The sequence below is a fragment of the Vicia villosa genome, unplaced genomic scaffold, assembly GCF_029867415.1.
Source record: "Vicia villosa cultivar HV-30 ecotype Madison, WI unplaced genomic scaffold, Vvil1.0 ctg.000326F_1_1, whole genome shotgun sequence".
Taxonomy (NCBI): domain Eukaryota; kingdom Viridiplantae; phylum Streptophyta; class Magnoliopsida; order Fabales; family Fabaceae; genus Vicia; species Vicia villosa.
The window spans coordinates 950,218-970,140 of record NW_026705146.1 but is presented as its reverse complement, the minus strand read 5'-3'; the positions used below and the strand labels follow the sequence as shown (position 1 = coordinate 970,140).

The 19,923-nt window shown below is 36.3% G+C and overlaps 1 protein-coding gene across 1 annotated transcript; it reads right to left on the bottom strand.

Moving 5' to 3' along the window:
* Window positions 1-17,822: 17,822 nt before the first annotated feature.
* Window positions 17,823-19,074, bottom strand: LOC131626832 (unknown seed protein USP-like). Its single transcript, XM_058897671.1, has 3 exons — window positions 18,993-19,074; window positions 18,765-18,798; window positions 17,823-18,683 (listed from the first exon to the last, which is right to left on the bottom strand). Exons 1-3 carry the CDS (start codon window positions 19,029-19,031, stop codon window positions 18,046-18,048), a joined length of 711 nt encoding a protein of 236 aa, XP_058753654.1. The 5' UTR covers window positions 19,032-19,074; the 3' UTR covers window positions 17,823-18,045.
* Between the last annotated feature and the right edge of the window lie 849 nt (window positions 19,075-19,923).

Below are 19,923 nucleotides of genomic sequence, written 5' to 3'. Positions count from 1 at the left end.
TAGTTAAATGTGAATGAGACTCACCCTTACTGTTGTTATTTTTCAGATTGAGGAGTAGCTCTCGTACTTGGTGAGGATTAGCTCGTCAAGTAGTTCGTTAGAGTCAGTTGGGTCCGTGTCATGCTCTGGTCGTGTAACACTGGGGGCGTCGTTTAGAGTTACTTGTTAAACTTTTGTTTTTGGATGGATTTTATGTTAACGCCTTAAGTCTGTGACTTGGCTGTTTGTTATTCAGATGTTAAAGATAATTCCGCTGTGTTAAACATGATGATCTGAATAAATTTGATTGACGTTCTCTTTTATGGCATGACATGAGTATTATTGTTTAATCATTTGGAAGTTGTAATGCCTTTTTTCATGTTTACTCTGATTATTATTTATTATTTATGCGGGGTATTAGAAGGGTGTTACAACTTGCAGCTGTAGCTAAGCACCTATGCTTCAATACTTTCAGTTCAACTTTGAAAGTCCTATTGGTAGCCATGGGGGCCTTTAGGATCAACACACCACTAGCATCAACAACCCGCAAGATCTTATCTTCCAACCGTATGTTGTAACCTTTTTCGAGCAATTGACCAATACTCAAAAGATTACACTTAATACCTGGAATATATAGCACATACTTGATCATAGAATGTCCACCATCCTTTTTCTCGATCAACACATCACCGACACCTTCGGCCATGAGAGTGGAATCGTCCGCAAACTTCACTTTGTTTTTCGCCACTTGATTGATTTGCACAAACCAATCTCTTCTTCCCGTCATATGCGTTGAACATCCGGAGTCTAAGTACCACTCCTCTTTTCCTTGAGTTCCATCACGAACCGAAATCATCACATTTTGTTCCGAACTCAAAACTGTCGCTTTTTCTGCACTGCTGCAGCTGCTGTCCCGTGACTTGCAGCTGCTGTCCAGCACCTCTGTCATGCCGTCGCACTCATCGATAATCATCATTAAGAGTGTGGCTTCATCATCCACCTCTTGCCTAGCAACCTTGGCTTCATCCCCTTTAGTTTCAAGCTGTTTAGCACCACACTTTGCTTGAAAATGCCCAAGTTTCTTACATTTCCAGTATTGTATTTTGCTCATGTCTCTTGGTTTTCCACCTCTCGCGTTGCTTCGATCACCATAACCATTTGAGTTGCTGCTCTCACCCTTTTGTCCCTTCGAATGTTTAGATTCACCATCGCCTTGCTTCCCTTTCGAAGGCCATTTTCCTTTCGAACCTTTACTCCTTTCATTGAAACGAACTTGCAAAGCTAACTCCGCCTTTGCCTTATCGCTTCCTCTCTCGTCCATTCTTTGTTCATGTGCTTCTAGGGAACTTTGAAGCTCATCCTTGCTCAGCGACGTAAGGTCCTTCGACTCTTCAATAGCAACCACAATGTTGTCGAATCTTGACGTCAACGAACGTAAGATTTTTGACACAACATTCTGCTCTAAGATAGTTTCCCCACACGACTTGATTTGATTCACTAAGCGCGTAATGCGCGTCACATAATCGTTGATCGTTTCCTTCTCTTCCATTTGCGTTAACTCGAATTGCCTCTTGTGAGTTTGTAACCTCACAACCTTCGCCTTCGCAGCCCCAGCATATGCTTTCTCAAGAATTAACCAAGCTTGCTTCGCGGACTCGCAATCACCGACCTTTTCGAAATTATCACCATCGACACAATAGTGTATCAAGAAGAGAGCTTTGTAATCTTTCTTCTTCTCTTCCCTGAAAGTGGCTTGATGTGCAGCTGTAGGTTCAGCCCCAAGAGGTGTGACACCATTGTTGACGATATCGAGAACTTCTTGATATCCAAACAAGACCTTCATTTGTTTAGACCACTTGTCGTAATTCTTCGAATCAAGAATCGGTAAATTGGATGGGATTCGATCATTGGTACTCATTGTTGCAGCGGAATCGGATCAGAACCAGTGCTCTTGATGCCAAATGTTGGAACATACAAATCAAATTAAGGTTTCTTTTAATGGAGAAAATAGTGAATTGAAGAAGATGAAGATTAGAGAATGAAAAGAAAATAATAGAGAGAGAGAGTAATTGAGGGTGAGATAGTGAATTGGCATTAACCACAAAATAGGAGTAGTGAGCTCCTTATATAGTACATATTACAAACTGATTGGAATGAATTAAAACACCCAAAAACAAAACAGAAAAAACAGTTGGGCTTCAGTGTAACCGGTTACGGCAAACAGCGTAACCGGTTACGCAAACGCAACACCTACAGTGACTCTGTTTCACGGGTTCGTAACCGGTTACGGTAACAGGCGTAACCGGTTACGCCAACTGAAGTGCTAAAAACAGTAGTTTCAACAGATTTAAGGTTAATCATACCATTACTTCTGTTTGACTATTTAGTTCTTTTTTAAACAAGAAATCAATAAGAAATAGTTTTGATCCAAAATTATCACACACCAAAATGAAAAGAAATGATCAAAGAAAATATAACATGCACCATCAATAATGATAATGTATATGATAATGACTTTCTGTGGAAGTTTTGTGACCACTAAAATAAGGGCAATATGCTTAACTAGACTTTAAGAAAACTACAGATCTCATGAATTAGTACAATCAAAACAAAAGTTCTAGAGCAATAGTAATTATTCTCACACAAATAATGTTCAAGGATACAGAAGGTCTTTTAATTTTATTGTCAATATAGATTTTAAATTTTTATATAATTATTTCAAATTTATGTATTATTACTAATGTTGATAAAAACTTCAAAACAATTTCTAAAAGATGGAACGGTTCAATATTTCTGATTATTGAAAATGTCCTAGAAATTCAACCATTCAAGTCTAAGTATGAACTTTGTAGATGATATATTACTAGTTACTACCGAGAGTCGAAAGAGGAATTAAATAAGAGTATGGAAACGAGACTTAGAAGAGTATAGATTCATGTTAAGTAAAAGATACTTAGGGTATATAGAATATAATTAATTTTGAGTTGTGCTATACTTACACCATATTTCTACACCTATCCAATTTACACAGTAGAAATACAATAAATTCAGCTCTGCACAGATTTTAATGTAGAAGAAAAAATTATTAAAAAAGTGAAAAGTATTGATTTATGGTATAATACATGGTGGAAGTGTAAGTTTGGGTGTCAAACTAGCATTTCTCTATAATTTTAGTAAAAGGTAGAGTGTTTTATAAATTAGAGATGAAAGTTAGAGATTATGTCATACCATACAATATATAATTTAAATATCTTAAGTTTATAAGAAGTTGAAAATTATCAAATTCAATTTGAGTGGTTAAAATAGGGGAAACTCTCAATTTGATGGAAATTTTTTATTCGACAACGGTAAAACCAACGATTTTGGATTTTTTTTTTAAAAATTAATCAAGTTTTTCAAAGAAATTACATAAATAACCAAACTTTCAAAGTATTTACGCTTATGGCCAAATTTTCAAAGAAATAACACATAGTCGCCAACGAGGATGGCGACTACATTGATTTTAGGGGCAAGTCGCCAATGGGAGAGGCGACATAATTAAAAAATAGACCAAGTCGCCACTAGGGGTGGCGACTACGTTGTTTTATTTTTTTCTATAAATACATGTCCATTCCTCTACTAACCCCCACTCATTTCTTCACCAATTTTCTCACCTTCTCTATACTTTTGTGTTCATGGCATCCCCTAGGCCATCATCATGGCAACGAACATCATCTAAGCGACCCACTCCTAAACTGATTATTTTAAAAAGGGATGGGCATGTTATTTTCCCTCCTCTCAAACCCCCGACGTCGATGAAATTTTGGTACATCCATTCCTTAGACTAACTAAAAGAGCTTTGATGTCTTGGTTAGAGGAGGAATATAAATCTGGTGAAGTCATCAGAAGGATTCAGAGGCTTAGAACAAAGACCTCACTTGAGACCGGAGAAACGAAATGTTGGTGGGATGAAGTGGAAAACGACATTGATGCCATTCAGATGATGCATGGATCAGATGAAATTGTTTTGAATGTTGTTATTTCTTAGATTTTAATCGTTTTTTGTGTTGTTGTTTTAGTCTTTGCGTTGTTGTTTTAATCGTTGTTCTTTATTTTAGTCTTGTTCGTGTTGTTGTTTAAGTCTTTTAGGTGTTTTCCATGTTGTAACTCATCTGACTAATGAATAAAAAAGTTCATTTCATTGATAAAATAAATTACAAAGAGTTGTGAACCTAAAAAACTATGTTGTGGAACTAGATCCACGATTGGGACACTTGTTCTTATTATTCCCGACCTAACGACATATACTACACTTCCTTTGCATTTTATCAGCGGCGTCCCTTTCAGTTCTAATACCCTAGCTGGTTGGTCGACCACTTTTATTCTGCCGCATTTAATCGTTGTGCCAAACAGTTTCCCCATCATACACTAGCTAATATGCCTCCATTGCTACCACTGGAAAGTAATTGTTGTATACACTGAGAAACGTTGCAACCTTGTAAATTGGAGATACCAGTGATAATGCATCAAAGTGAGTGTGTGAATAGGCTGTAATGACATGAGAGCAAGGCATACGATAGGCTTGAAATTGGCCGCAGTCGCACCAACGATATGGTATTAGGACCCGATACTCTTGTCTTGGCATCCCCTAGTTGTGGTCAATTGTTTCTTTGACACTAAAAGTATGGCCATGATGGTCAAATTCTATAACCCGATGGCTGTTTCCTTTGGCAGATTCTTGTTGCACAAATTTTATGCATATATCGCTGTACACCTGACGTGTCTGTAACACTGCACTCCACCGTTTACCTTTTGTTGTAAACAATGTTGCCATCCGAAAATAGTGTGCACTCACCAATGCGGTTACAGGTAGGTTTCGTATGCCCTTGAAGACGCCGCTCATCGATTCCACAAGATTGGTTGTCATGTGGCCCCATCTCGCCCCATGGTTGTACGACCTAGTCCACTCCGCTCTGTCAAGATTATCAATCCATCTCCCCGCATCTGGATTTGACAATGTTATTTCGCGGCGGCAGTATTGGAATCCTGGTTGGTTTAAGGCATACCCCACGTTCACCAAATTGTTCTTCAAAAATTTATCCTTGATCTCCCGCATAAATGCCTAATGCAGTAGACATGTGTAGATGGGGGGTCATGCCAACCATTTTTTGGATTTTTGTATGCACTTTCAATAGAAGCGTACCTGTCAAAAATCAAACAGATAGCAGGTTGTGGAACAACTTTAGTTCAGAGATTCTTGAGAAAGAAACTCCAAGCAGTGGTTGTTTCTCCTTCTACCAGAGCAAAGGCTATAGGGAAAATATTGTTGTTTCCATCTTGTGCGACTGCCATTAGTAACGTTCCTTTGTATTTCCCGTACAGCCAAGTTCCATCAATTTGAATAACCGGTTTGCAAAAAGCAAATCCGATTATGCAGGGTCGAAACACCCATAAAAGTCTATGAAATATTCTATTACCTTCGAGACGAGTTTCATATTGGGATTGTGCCGACAATGTCTCCATTATAGAAACCGTCCCATGTGAATATAATTGAAGTGCAACCAATTAACGAGGACGTTGTTTATAGGATTCCTCCCACTTACCGTGGACCATTTCAATTGCCTTGGTTTTGGCTAACCAAGCATTTATGTACGGCAGTCTATATTTGGACACAGAAACGCAATGGGAGATAATCGTCTTGACCTTCAGTGATGGGTCAACATCTATGAGAGGTAATATGGTATGGAATATCATATCATGGCTTAGTTTTCGATGATCTTGCGCCATATTGGTGTTAACGCATTTGTGGGCTTGAAAAATGGAACCTTTCACCCAAGCATTAGCTTTCTTTTTAAGTGATGCCATCGGCATGTACCCACACTCCGAGTTTTTGCATAAAATGACGTATCTATCTGGATTCAAGCGATCAACACTGTAATCAACACAGTTTGCTAAGTGCCAGTGTTTGATTGCTAGAGTACAATCTTCCTTTGTATGTAAATTTTCACCCTTTTTTAACTCCTCGTAGGACCTCTTATACGAGTTGTGGAACATATTTGACGGTGGCTCATCATCGCCCAAGTTTAGAGTTGTGAATTGAAATGGTGGTGAGTATGCATGCGCATGAGGTATTGGAACTTATTCTTCATCTTCAGAATCACGGTTCACCAAATCATCAACAACATCTTCTACATCGGTTTCTTCTTCATCAATATTATCGGCATCTTGTACGTCGTCAACAAAGGGATCAATGACCTATGATTGAATATTCTGAGATGGTGGAATTTGTTCCAGCACACTATACAACTCTATATAATCGTAACCAGAATACTCATGGTTACGAAACATGTTTTGAACCTCTATGTCATTTTGAATCTCTGACTGATAAAACTTGACCGAGTTATTATCAAGAAAATGTGGATGTTAGTAGAAAATTTGGGAGACTGGTTGTCTAAGTTTGGACTCTAATTTCTTTTTCAGATACGAGAAATCAGCTCTTCTATTTAGACAAAAACGTGTAGAATCAGTATTTCTAAATAGAAAGTCGGCGGTATGTTGAAGCAGGCATAGCGGCAAGCAACAAAAGATTTGGAAATATTTATCCGGGAATTATTGTGTCCACAGAGATGGTGGAATGCTATTCAACGGTTTCTATGGTTTCGAACTTGGGTTTGAATGAACAAAAGTGTAAAAAGATATAGACAGGAAAAAATAAACACATTTTTAGAAGAGAAATAACTTATCAGACATAGAAATATACTCACTCGTCACAAACTTAAACTTATCGACCAATTGCACTCCACCTACAATACTTGTCATTACCATCACGTGTCTCTCACATTAGTTTCCATCTCTGGAGCACCTACAAGATCAACTCACAACCAAGGTTATCTCTAACGCAAGGTCACGAGAACATCCGTATTCTCGCGTCGGCAATCTCTCACGTGCTGCTCAAACACGAAAGAACTAAGCTTCAACACACAAGTGATTGTCAGTTCTAAATCTATCTCTAGAGTTTAAAAACTAACAAAAATATATCCCTAATTAGAATCTGTGAAGTTTATCTTTAAAGCAACACAAATCCTAAACATAAATGCAAAAAGATTAAGGAAGATAACAATAACGATTCGTAAAGGAAGTTTTATACATTGCCATGAGCGATAAATATACATAAGATTCGAGTAAATATACAAACAAAACCCAACATAAAAGACATACACAGAGAAGAGAAGAGATAAACCAAGCATCTCGCGGGTTGTCAGCTCCGATTGATGAGAAATCCACCTCCGATCATCCGAGTGCATGACCCATTGTTGTTTTCTAAGCTAATCCTAATCTAAGAATGAAGGTGATGAATTTGGGACCAAAAAATCCCCAAAATCAATAACCTAGAAATATCTCAAATGAAGAAATATAAAGAAAATTCTACGCAGGCTCGCTCAGCAAGCTCAGTTGGCTAAGCGGGCTACACTTTATTACAAAATATTTAGTACAGTAAAAGAAATCTCGCTTAGCGAGCTTAGGAAAACTCTGCATCTCTATTTTTAGTTTATGCAAGCGCGTTGGGAGTCCGTTTAGCGAGCTTATGCAGAATTTCCATTTTATTGCTCCAAAATTAAGTAATCGAAGTTGTGCCTTCGACACTTTATTCCTCGAGGCTTCGATATACATAAATACCTATAAAACAAAGGAAAAACTATCAAACGGTACACAAAATGAATCAAAACATAAGAATACAAATATTTACACAAAAATTGAGATTTTATTGCAAAAACCAAAAGAATAGAATCGATAAGTGCCACAATTATATACTCAAAATAACGATATTTTGGCACTTATCACCGTATCGCATTTGTAGGTCTCACCATTTACGTGAGCTTTGATTTTGTACTGTGGTGCGGATGCCATATTTTTGAGTGGTCTTTGTGAATTTTTGCGTGTGAATGGTATGAATACTTAGATGTGAATAAATGTATGAATACTTAGATGTGAATAAATGTGTGTTAATATTTGTGTGAGAATGGCATGAATAAATAGGACATGAAAGACACAAAATGGACAAGAAAATACATGCAAGAATCAAATTGGACAAGAAAACACATGCAAGCTGCAAGCCTAGCGCATTGATTTCACACTAGCCCCATGCATGCATGCACTCTGCCTCACGCGAGCTTCCCATGCAGGTCTGCAAGTCGCCATTGTGAGTGGCGACAACACTCCAAAATTGAACATGGTCACCAGCTAGATTGGCGACTTCCTTCCATGTTTTTAACCAAGGCTGCATATATATATATATATATATATATATATATATATATATATATATTTGCTATTTCAAAATGGTTATAAATAGTCGATTATTTCTCTTCATTTTCATCATCACCAAACACTTTTCATCAGAGCATTTCATAGAATTGCAGAGCATTATCACATTCTCTTCTTTTCTACATTTCAAACATGTCTATTCTTACCATGGGCCAGGAACACCGATGAACTATAGCGAACATTGCCACATTCGTTTGTTTTTATTCATATATATATATATATTACTCTATTTCTATTACTCTATATCTATTATGTTTATATATTTTTCTTATCATACTCTATATTAATTATTGTTTACTTTATTTTTTAAGGATCCCAAAATTTTTTGGACCCGCTCACACCCTATCAATGTTCCTGACCCGTGGATTGTGCCTTACGTAGAGCGTGCAGGGTTCGGTCATGTCATGAATTTGGTAAATACTACTATTGATACAAAATTCATATTAGCATTGTGTGAACGTTGGAGACCCGAAACACTTACTTTTCACCTACCAGCGAGTGAATGTACCGTCACACTAGAGGACGTGTACATGTTGTTGGGTCTCCCAATTGATGGTGAGGTTGTGAATGGAAATGTTCAACAGCCCAATGCCCTATGTCAGCAAATGTTGGGCGTAGATCTGGTCGAGGGTGTAGATGGTGCAAAAGCGAAGGGCCAAGGTGTTATGCTATCGGCCCTTAAATTTGAACGAGAATTCTTCCGAAGAGCAAAAAATAATAAAAACTAGAACTTATATCATGTTATTATTTGGTTGCTTGCTATTTCCCGAAGGCACGGGGAATAGTATAAATTTTATGTACTTGTGTTTGCCTGAGGATATTGATACCATTAAGACGTATAGTTGGGGTTTCACGGTTTTGGCTTATCTCTACAGCTCCTTGTGTAAAAATGAAAAAATGGAAATTGTACATTTTATGGATGTGCATTCTTGTTCCAAGCATGGGGATGGTAGAGAATGTCGAGGCTAGCCCCCTAAAACCCGTACATATTCGTCTTCCCTTGCGCGACAAAGTAAGTTTATGACGTCCTTTCATTTAGTATATTTATTTTATGAATAACTGTAAATAATTTGATTTCTCTTTTTTATTTGTTTAGGTTTAATGCAACTGGATTGGATTACAACCTAACTCCCAAAAATAAAATCGTCTTTTATCGCCAACTCTTGGATTGTCTTCGACCACAAGATGTATTACCACTAAATTATCCATCTTCTAACTAAGTTTGTAATATAAAGCATCCTCTCTAATTTTTTTTTACATTGCAGTTTACTTGGAGACCATATTTGGAATTGGACCATGAACCCAACCAAAAAGATGCAACTGTTTGGACAGCAAAAACGCCTACCATACGATTTACCACTATGGAGATGCACCACAATGACCGTGTCAAACTCCAATTCGGCATGCATCAAGAAATCTCATGCCCCCCGATGTGTTTGGAACCATGGCATCTCAAAAACGTCAGCAACCAATGGTACATACAAAATTGGAAGATATTCGCTAGGGATTTCCGTAAAATATGGAACTGGCGTGCCCACTATGTCCTCCAACCAACAAGTGAATATGTCAATTGATACAGATCGACTACTAATCCTAAAATGATTATGTCTGACCCGCGAGCACAACAATCATATTTCCAACAACAACAACTACAATATGCCCAACAACAACAACAACCATAATATTTCCCACAACAACAACAATATTACCAACAATAACAACAACAAGAAAATTACCAACAACAACAACAACAACCATAATATTTCCCATAACAACAACAATATTACCAACAATAACAACAACAAGAAAATTACCAACAACAACTGAATTACCAACAACAACAACAACAACCAAATTACCAACAACAACCAATTTACCAACAACAACAACATCCCCAACACATGTCCACCACCCGACAATACCAACACTACCAACACCAACCACAAACTCAACCCTAACCCCAACCACAAACTCAAACCCAACCCCACACCAACACTTCTAACACAGCCAAGACACCTATGTGGCCGGCTACTCCAGATCACCACTTAACCCCGACACAGGCATACATGACGAATATCAGTCATACAACCCACTCATCCATCAAACATCACAATACCCCAACCAACAACCATTGGACTTTAACACACCACCACAAACATTGTATTTTAACCAACCCGATTCAATCTCTAACTACCAAAGACCATATTTTGAGGAAGCACCCACCAGGAGCCACTTTGTCCCACCAAGACAAAGCCTTGAGGGCGTCGCGGACACCAGCCTTTCCTACAGCGGGAATTCTAGAGGTCAAGGTCGGCTGACAGATTTTGTAGTCCCTGAGTGCATTGAAGGGCGATCGACCCAAACACAACAGGAACCGGAAAGAGGGCATCATAGGAATAGGAGTACGACTAGGGTAGCCCTACCACCTCGTAAGACATCTACACGAGTTATTAGACCTCCGCCGTGCGGATTGTACCAGGGTCATCCGCACTAGGTCTGCCAAATATGTAATTGTAGACTTGTTATGATTAATGTAAAATGGTAGTATTTTTTATTAATTTTCTTTATTTAATTAATATAATTTACTAGTTAAATAAAATAATTAAAACAATGTAGTTTACCAGTTAAATAAAATAATCAAAATAATAATAATAAAACAATGTAGTCGCCATCCCTAGTGGCGACTTGGTCCATTTTTTAATGATGTCGCCACTACCATTGGCGACTTGCCCCTAAAATCAATGTAGTCGCCACCCTAGTTGGCGACAATGTGTTTTTTTTTTAAATGGCCATATGCGTAAATAATTTGAAATTTTAGTTATTTGTGTACTTTTGTTAAAAAACTTGGTTAATTTAAAAAAATTCACGATTTTGTATAGGGAGAAATGTTAGGCGATTAAAAAACAAAATGAAAATAAACTATTTAGCAGAGATGGAGATGTTGTGTTGGATATATGAGAAGACTAGGTAAGATATAATTTAAGTGACAACACGAAGTGGGGGTGACACCTACACTACACAAGATTATGAAAATAAAAATTAGATAGTTTAAACATGTTAGATAAAAGAATGTGAATTTTATACTAAGGAGGGTAAATCAAATGAAAGATAGTCAAATTGATTGAGGCATAGAAAGACCTCAAAATGATAATAAAGAGAATCCAATAAAAATGATCTCAGGATTAATGAGTTAAATATACACATCATATTTAGGGTCCGTTTATTTTGGATTTTTTTAAAATGATTTTTATAGTGTTGCATAATTTTGTGAAAATAATTTTTACAAAGAAACTTTTTATAAAAGCTTCAAATGAAAATTTTGTTTGAATAGTTATTCTTAAAATGTGATTTTAGGTATTTCATTTATGGCTTAAATAGTTAGTTGGTCCCTGTAAGTTAGCGTGTTTTTGGTTTTCGTCCCTGTATCTTTTTTTTCCGGGATAAAGTCCTTAAATATTGAATTTCTTTTGGATTTAGTCCCTAAAACTAAAATCCGTAGGAAAATCTGCAGGTTTCCTGCGGATTTTAACTTTATGGACCAAAATCAAAAAGATTTTAACATTGAGGGATCATTCTCAAGAAGAAAAAGATACAGGGACGAATATCAAAAACACGCTAACTTACAGGGACCAATTGACTATTTAAGCCTTCATTTATTTATGGGAAAAAAATTGAATATCAAAAATTCAAAAAATCACTTAATTTTGAACCTATTTCAAATAAATTTTCATAAAAATCATTTTTGAAATACAATTTTTTGAAAAAATTGCGATTTTGACTAAATTTTGGTCTTCAATAATGTTAGTTTATGTTATAGGATGTCAAAATTAGTGTTTCATTTTAGAAAAGACGAATATAAAAAAACTTATAATATTTTAAAAAACGGTTTTGGAAAATCTATTTTAAAAAATACAAAAAAAAAAATCCATTTTTTTAAAGCTGAAACAAACTTGCCCTTAATAGAATGTGACAACGTCAGTTTATCCATGTAATCAATCCAAGTTATTAGGATAATAGTTAATAGTTGGAAAAAAAATTTAAATAACCATGTTTAAAAAAAATACAAAAATAAACCATGTTTTCAGGGTATTTACCAAAATGTCTAGGTTTGGGACCCCAGATAGGTGAATGCGCCTACTGAAATGGCGCATAAGTGTTTTGTAGGGGTGCATGCATCAAACCATTTTGCTAGCCCTAATTCTTTAAATGCTTGCGCCAAATGGAATGGCGCATTAGGGTATTTTTTTCCTCTTTTAGCCAAACCATTTGGCGCCTAAGGCCAATGGTTATTTTTTTATTTTTTATTTTTTTAGTTTTTATAATTAAATTTAGAAACAACTATTTTGACATCCAGTAATCGAAATCGAAACAACGTGGCTATATAAAAAAACCGGAAATAACAAATTTCATTAATTTTAGGGAAACGATACGTCGACAACAATTGATTAAAGAAAACATAACAAAATACATAACAAAATGCTTAATGGTGTCCATCGCCAAGATAACCATCTGTTCCGCACGAAGGTCTTGTTATCGGACGTCTAGCGCGTTCGTTGACGCCGCCGCGAAGCCTAGCACCACCCCTACCCCTTCGTGCTTCTTGTTGTGTCTGTGTAGCTGGGTTTGGAAGTGGGTTGTTCTGCTGGTCGCTGTCTATAAATTCGTCAACGCCACCATAATTTCCCGGAATGATGTATGATTTATGTACAATGGATAGAATTGATGTGTGTATTTGAGTAATTATATAATGCTGGTATTGAACTTGAAGAATTAGGACTTATAATGATTTTCTGGTGTGTAAAAGATGGGTTTTTGGGGGTTTGAAGGTAGAATCCCGTAGCAGAAGAAAAATACAGATTTTGACACTTCTTCAGTGATGTAACCGGTTACATGGTTGAGGTAACCGGTTACCTATGTGAAAAATGATGAAAAACGCAACTTTTGGGGATTTTTGGGTGATGTAACCGGTTACATGGTTGAGGTAACCGATTACATCGAAGAAAAATGGGGTATTTTCACTACTGGAACTGATGTAACCGGTTACATGAATGATGTAACCCGTTACATCGCTGTGTTGACATTTTTTTCAAAACTTTAAAAATTCATAACTGTTGATCCGTAAGTCCGTTTTGGGTGTCGTTCGAAGCGCTACGAAGCTAACAAAATGCTCTTTTTGATGAAAATAAATTGATTAGCACTAGATGATTTAATTATTATGTGGTTGTGAAAATGACATGTAATTGTATATGTGTATGTCATGGAATAATGTTATTTAAGAACAATATGTATTGGTATTGTGGACTATGTGCTAATTGTGATACATGGAATTGATGAATGGTAAATTCTATGCATTGTTGTGATTATTATGTGATAAATGCATATTGTATAAATGGTGGATAATTCAATATGTTGAATTATGGTGATGTGCGTAAATATCAGAATCGCATAGATAATTCTTAATTGCATATGTTTTTGGTAATTGTATGTATACATGAGGCTTAAGTTATCAAATATAGATGTTGTTTTTGGTGGTTGTTGAGGATGACATTGATTGTCTTGTATGCAATATGTCATTTGTGATTGATAGAGGCTATGTGATTGCTGTGGTGATAATATGTTTCTGTGTTAAATGTATTATGTTGTGGTGAATATCCAATGATTGTGATATGAGTATGCTTTGTGTGTTATGGATGAATGATTATGAATCGTTGGTGGATGTTGATGATGGGCATGTTATGGTTGATGCATGTATTTCATAATCATGTTGTGGGCTGTATCCCTTATGGTGGTGGGACAACGATAGCTAATTCCCATTGTGTGGAATTAGTGAGAGAAGTAGCCGAATCTTTATGGTGGTGGATCGGTGAGATGGGTTATCCCATGTTTGGTACCACATGCATTTAGTTGCATTGCATTAGGTTTTTGTGTATAATTATAACATGAATGGAAGTTGTCCAATGTTATAATTTGTATGTGTTTGATATGAATGGTTGTGTGTTTGATTAACTGTTGTGTATCTGAAATACATATGATGATCGGGTGAATAATAATTGTATGCATAAAGTCATTGCATGTGTATGTCATGGTGATGTAATCGGTTGTATTTTTCGTAACTATTGATGGATAATCTAATAATAATCTAAATATGTTGCAGTTGGGCGAATAATCTGCTTATGATGTTTTGTCGTTATGAACTTATAATATAGTTTAATTGTGATATGTCTCACCCTTACTGTTGACATTTTTCAGATTAAGGAGTAGCGGCTTGTGCTTGGTGAGGATAACTCGTAGAGTTACTTCGTTTAGTCGGTTGTGTCGGGTCATGCTCTGGTCTTGTAACTCTGGGGGACGTTTATTTTAGTATTGTTTGAGGGATTATTTCTTATGTTAGAATGATGTTTTATTTGTTTTAAATCGGTAAATTCTTGATGTTGAATACCGATGTTTTATGTTATTCAGTTTTGAAGTATTCTCCGCTGTGTTAACATGATTACTGAATAATGTGTTTTGAAGTTCCTCATAAGGCATGACATGGCTTAATGTTTTAAATATTTTGAAGTTGTAATACCCTTTTCATGTTATACTCTGAATTTTATTTGTTATTCCGTGGGGTTTTAGAAGGGTGTTACACCACAGGCCCATATACTAATGCGCCAATTGAAATGGCGCCTTCAACCAAAAATAACACATATGCGCCAAATCATTTGGCGCCTTCCAGGAAGAAAATATAACCTATGCGCCATTTCAATTGGCGCATTAGTGGAAACCCTAATTTTTTTGATAATTAGGGTTTCTGTTTTGTCCTGTAGTGGAAACCCTAATTGTGTTATGGACAGTAAGATAGGCGTCCGTCCCTCTATAAATTAGGATTTCTTATGTGCAAAAGACTACACACACGAATTAAGGATGAGATCTCGCATAAGGCCAGATAACAGGCACCAGAGATCAGAGCTTCCACCACCCGTGAAGCGGTTCAAATATCAACCGGGGTATCGTCGAAGGAACGGGCATGTCATATTCTCTCTCGTCAAACCTCCCATGCCGGTTATATTTTGGAATATCCATTCCATGGACCAACTCAAGAGGACCATACTGAGGTTTTTGGATGGGGAGTACAATCCCGGCGAAGAAATCAGAAGTATCAAGAGGCTTAGAACAAGGGGTGGTGTTGTTCTTGAAAGGCAGCGTTGGTGGGAGACTATGGAGGACGGCATCTAATGCACTCGGATGATGGAGGACAGAGAAGACATTGTTTTAACCGTTGTAATATCTTAGATGCCGCAGTTTCTTTGATATTTCTGTAACTTCTTTACCGTTCAATCAAATGCTCAACGCATATTTCAATGAATTGATATGTTATCGTTACAACGTCACCAATAAATATTTAAGTTATTAATAATTAACAATAATAGTTCCCGCCAAAAAATAAAATATTGTACAATATTTTCCCGCTAAAAAATAATTGGTAGAAGTGGTAGGCTCTTCTATAAATATAGGTGTGTGTGTGGAGGTTGAAGTATCAAATCTTTTTTTCTTACTACAAATAGTTATCAATGGATTCAGTTTGGGCTGTAGTGTTTTTTGAGGAAGGTAGTCACATGGGCTGTAGTGGATTCAGTTACCAATAGTTACTAACGCAACAACACACATGTGTCAACCCTAACACTTCCCAAGATCATACAAAGCTCAGTGGCGATCTTATCTGTCAGGAGATCTTGCCTCTCATAAGCTCTGATTCGTCTTTAAAGGTCAAAAATATTATCTCGCATATCGTTACTGCCTACAACTACACTCCATCTTACAGAAAGGCGTGGGTTGCAAAAACAAAGGCAATTGAAAAAGTCTACGGCAATTGGGAGGAGTCATACAAAAATCTTCCCCGCTACCTTACTGCGCTACAAACTTTCTAAGAAATCTCCGAGAACATGTTGCTCCTCAGCCTGACCTCTGTTTAATCTCTGATAGGCACGCTTCCAATGAGAGTGCTTATAACAATCCAGCAAACGGATGGCATGACCCACCATCAACTCACGTCAATTGTATTCGCCACATCGCCCAGAACTTCATGCGGGAGATCAAGGATAGGCATCTCAGGAAGGCCCTGGTCAATGCTGGTTATGCATTAACCCAACCTACATTCCAGCATTATCAGAGTGAGATTGTACTGAAAAATCCATATGCGGGAACTTGGATAGATAATCTTTCTAGGGAGAAATGGACAAGGGCTTATGACAAAGGCGTGCAATGGGGCCACATGACGACAAATCTGGTAGAATCCATGAATGGAGTTTTCAAAGGAATTTGTAACCTTCCTATCACTGCACTATTGGAGGCAACCTACTTTAGGATGGCTTCGCTATTCTCAACGAGAAGCAAGAAGTGGAGTGATGTTAGACAATCGGGTCAATTGTTTAGTGATAGTTGCATGAAATTTATGCAAGAGCAATCGGCAAAAGCAAACACTCATCAAGTAACTGCTTTCGACCGATTCAACCGCACCTTCAGTGTTCGTGAAACAATTGACCACAATGAGGGTTTGCCAAGACAACAATATCGGGTTCTGCTAGAAGAACATTGGTGCGATTGTGGAAAGTTTCAAGCTTTCCGTATGCCTTGCTCACATGTCATAGCGGCATGTGCATTTGCACACCGCGACGCAATATCACTACTGTCTCCAATTTACAAGGCTCAGACATTGCTCCGAGTTTATAGTGCTGCGTTTCCAGTGGTGGCCAAGGAGGATTACTGGTCTGAGTATGATGGGGAGGTAGTTTGGCATAATGACGCAATGCGGCGAAAGAAAAAGGGTCGCCCCAATAGTACGCGGATTAGAACCGAAATGGACGTCCACGACAAAATGGAAAGAAAATGCAGCATTTGTCGTCAGGTGGGGCACAATAAAAAAAGATGTCATAGTCGTGGCTCGACCTCGTCGCAAGTTTAATCTACTATATAATTTTTTTTTCCGACAATGTATCAATTTCGCTTACCACCTCTTGTAACCTTTTCTTAGTCTTTCATCAATAAAGCATGCTTTAGTAAAAAACCGAAATCGACAACGCAAACATTATTCAGGGTTATTACGCATTTTAGGAAATTGATTTATCGGACATTTTTACAAAATTAAAAGACCGGAATAAAAAATGTTGCGCGAAATTACACAAAGGGGATTATTTTTTTAAAAAAATATACCCCAACACATAGGAGCCAAATGAAATGGCGCCTATGTGTGGGTTCATGTATGGATGCGCCAAATCAATTGTCTCACAAACTTTTGCCCTAATTTTTTTCATATGCGCCAAATGGTTTGGCATGTTGTACACAGATGCGCCATTTCATTTGGCGCATTCACCTATCTAGGGTCCCAAACCTATACATTTTGGTAAATACCCTGAAAACATGATTTTTTTTGTAATTTTTTTTAAACATGGTTATTAAATTTTTTTTTTCTAATAGTTGTTGTTGCATATAATAGAAATTTCAAATATGTTTTAAAACCAATATAAAAAATCAGTTGTAATCTATGTAAAAAAGGAGTTTTTATATAGTGGAGTTGAACTATACATATCAAGAAGATATGATATCAAAAACACAATTTTTTTTAACATCATGAAATTCAAACATACATTATCTTACATGTCATAGGAAACAAACTTGCACAAAGACAGATAAATAGTTCTAACTAGTTTAGAACTAGTTTTATTTGAAATACATGGAAAACATAGAGATATAATATTTGTACATCAAATTACTCCCAATCCCTTATATTGCACAAGGATGATCATTGGAATCACTCGTAACAGGAACAGGAAGCCAAGCAACAGCCTTATTGCCAACAAAATGGCAAACCGGGACAGTCCCAGGCTTAACTTTGAGAACTTCATCAAGCAAATTTGGGTTCATACCTCTTGTATCATGGTGACAAGCGGCCAATGCCTTAACCGTAGTTCCATCAGATGCGGTCAATGGAACCATGTAAGTTGTTGACGCATTGACTTGGTGACAATAAAATACATCTTTACCTAAATTCAATTTATGACACATAACTCCTTTGTCCGCAATTTTATTTACTTCCTCAACAACATACTGGTCTTGATTTTTGGCAAAATAGCCTGAATATGACTTAATTTTCAACCCAAGCTTTGAAATGGCAAAATCTTTCATTGATTCTAAAGATGTTGCACATAACTTGTCTTCTCCTATAGCCGGAGGACCCCCACAAATCTCATCAAGACTATAGCTCTCTTTTTCGATTACATCTTCGGATTGTTGATTTGCTTTTTCAATCGGCAACCATCCAATTGTTCGAAATGGTTGAACATCAGAAAGTTTTTGAAGTCCTTTGAATATTTTGCCAGGATATAAATCATTTTCCAAAAAGAGTACTTTGCCTTCTATGTCTATATTATTCGAAAAAATATTAAAAAATTTTAAATTTTTATAATAAATTATTAAGCGGAATAACTCAATAAAGTACTAACCAGAATGAGATGCAACTATTCCTGCAATAGCCAACTGAAAAAAAAAAGTTTATATCAAATTCTACCATTTTATTTTTCAGTAAAATTATTTACTTGTTATTGTCAATGTAATATTATGAGGTCATAAGGTAATATTAGTTTTTATTTTATGTGAAGAAAAATTAAATCTTACAAAGGACAAATAATTACGGAATAAATTGAGATAATAACTGAAAATGGCTTGCTTACACAGAAAAAAGTTAAAAGAGAGAGACGTGAAAACTCCATTTAAGCTATTAATTAGAGACTTTAGATTCTTATTGAATGTGAATGAAAGTTGCAAAGTTATCCATATATATAGTTCATTAGATGTTCTATCCAAGGTTATTTTATTAAAATACTACCGACTATTAATTTAAAATAATACAAATTATTGAATATGAAATAGTTTTATATACGACAAAAACTCCATGTGCGATGTAAGACAAAAACTATACATGGATTATGTTTATGGGGAGTTGACTTTGTTAAATAGTCTCAGCAGCCTCCATTTGTTTATAGCCTTAATGTGCGTCTCTGAGGTACGATGTCTCGACAATGTTGCGGGATTTCATGCTTACATGGTTCATGCATTTTTTTAATGTCTTAAAGACATTTTTTCCCCTCCTTATGATGATCAAGTGATTAGTCAAATTAATACAATTTATTTGCTTATAAAGAAAAGTGATTAGTCATATATCTTCATTGTTATCTTTTACGGTTAAGAATTTAACTCTTTTCTTTATTTGACTTAGCTAGCTTTTTTTAAGGTATTAATTTTTTTTTATTTTTTTATAACTTTTGCAAGAAAGTCTCCTTTTCAAAAAGGAATAATTTGTGTAGATAAGATTATTTCTAATTCTAATGAAATCTAATGTTTCGTATGTGAGGACTTGTTTGAGTCACGCTTCTTCTTTTGTCACTTGTGTGCTAGTCATACATATGCCGTATATGATCTTCTAATAGTTAGATTGATAGATATTTTTTTGAAGATCATAAAATTCTTTGAGTTTTTTCTCTTGTTTGTGGTAGGGCTAAGTCTCTGGATAATTTTGTAATGATTTGACATGTTATAGTACGAACTATTTGAAGAGTCCATAATGATGGTACTTATAATGGTGTTTCAAAATAAGAAGAGGAT

Coding starts and splice junctions, on each gene's coding strand:
- LOC131626832 (XM_058897671.1), bottom strand. CDS start 19,031: ATGGAGTTTTCACGTCTCTCTCTTTTAACTTTTTTCTGT. Junction 18,799..18,992: donor CTCTTTTAACTTTTTTCTGT/GTAAGCAAGCCA, acceptor TTTTTTTTTCAG/TTGGCTATTGCAGGAATAGT. Junction 18,684..18,764: donor AATAGTTGCATCTCATTCTG/GTTAGTACTTTA, acceptor CGAATAATATAG/ACATAGAAGGCAAAGTACTC.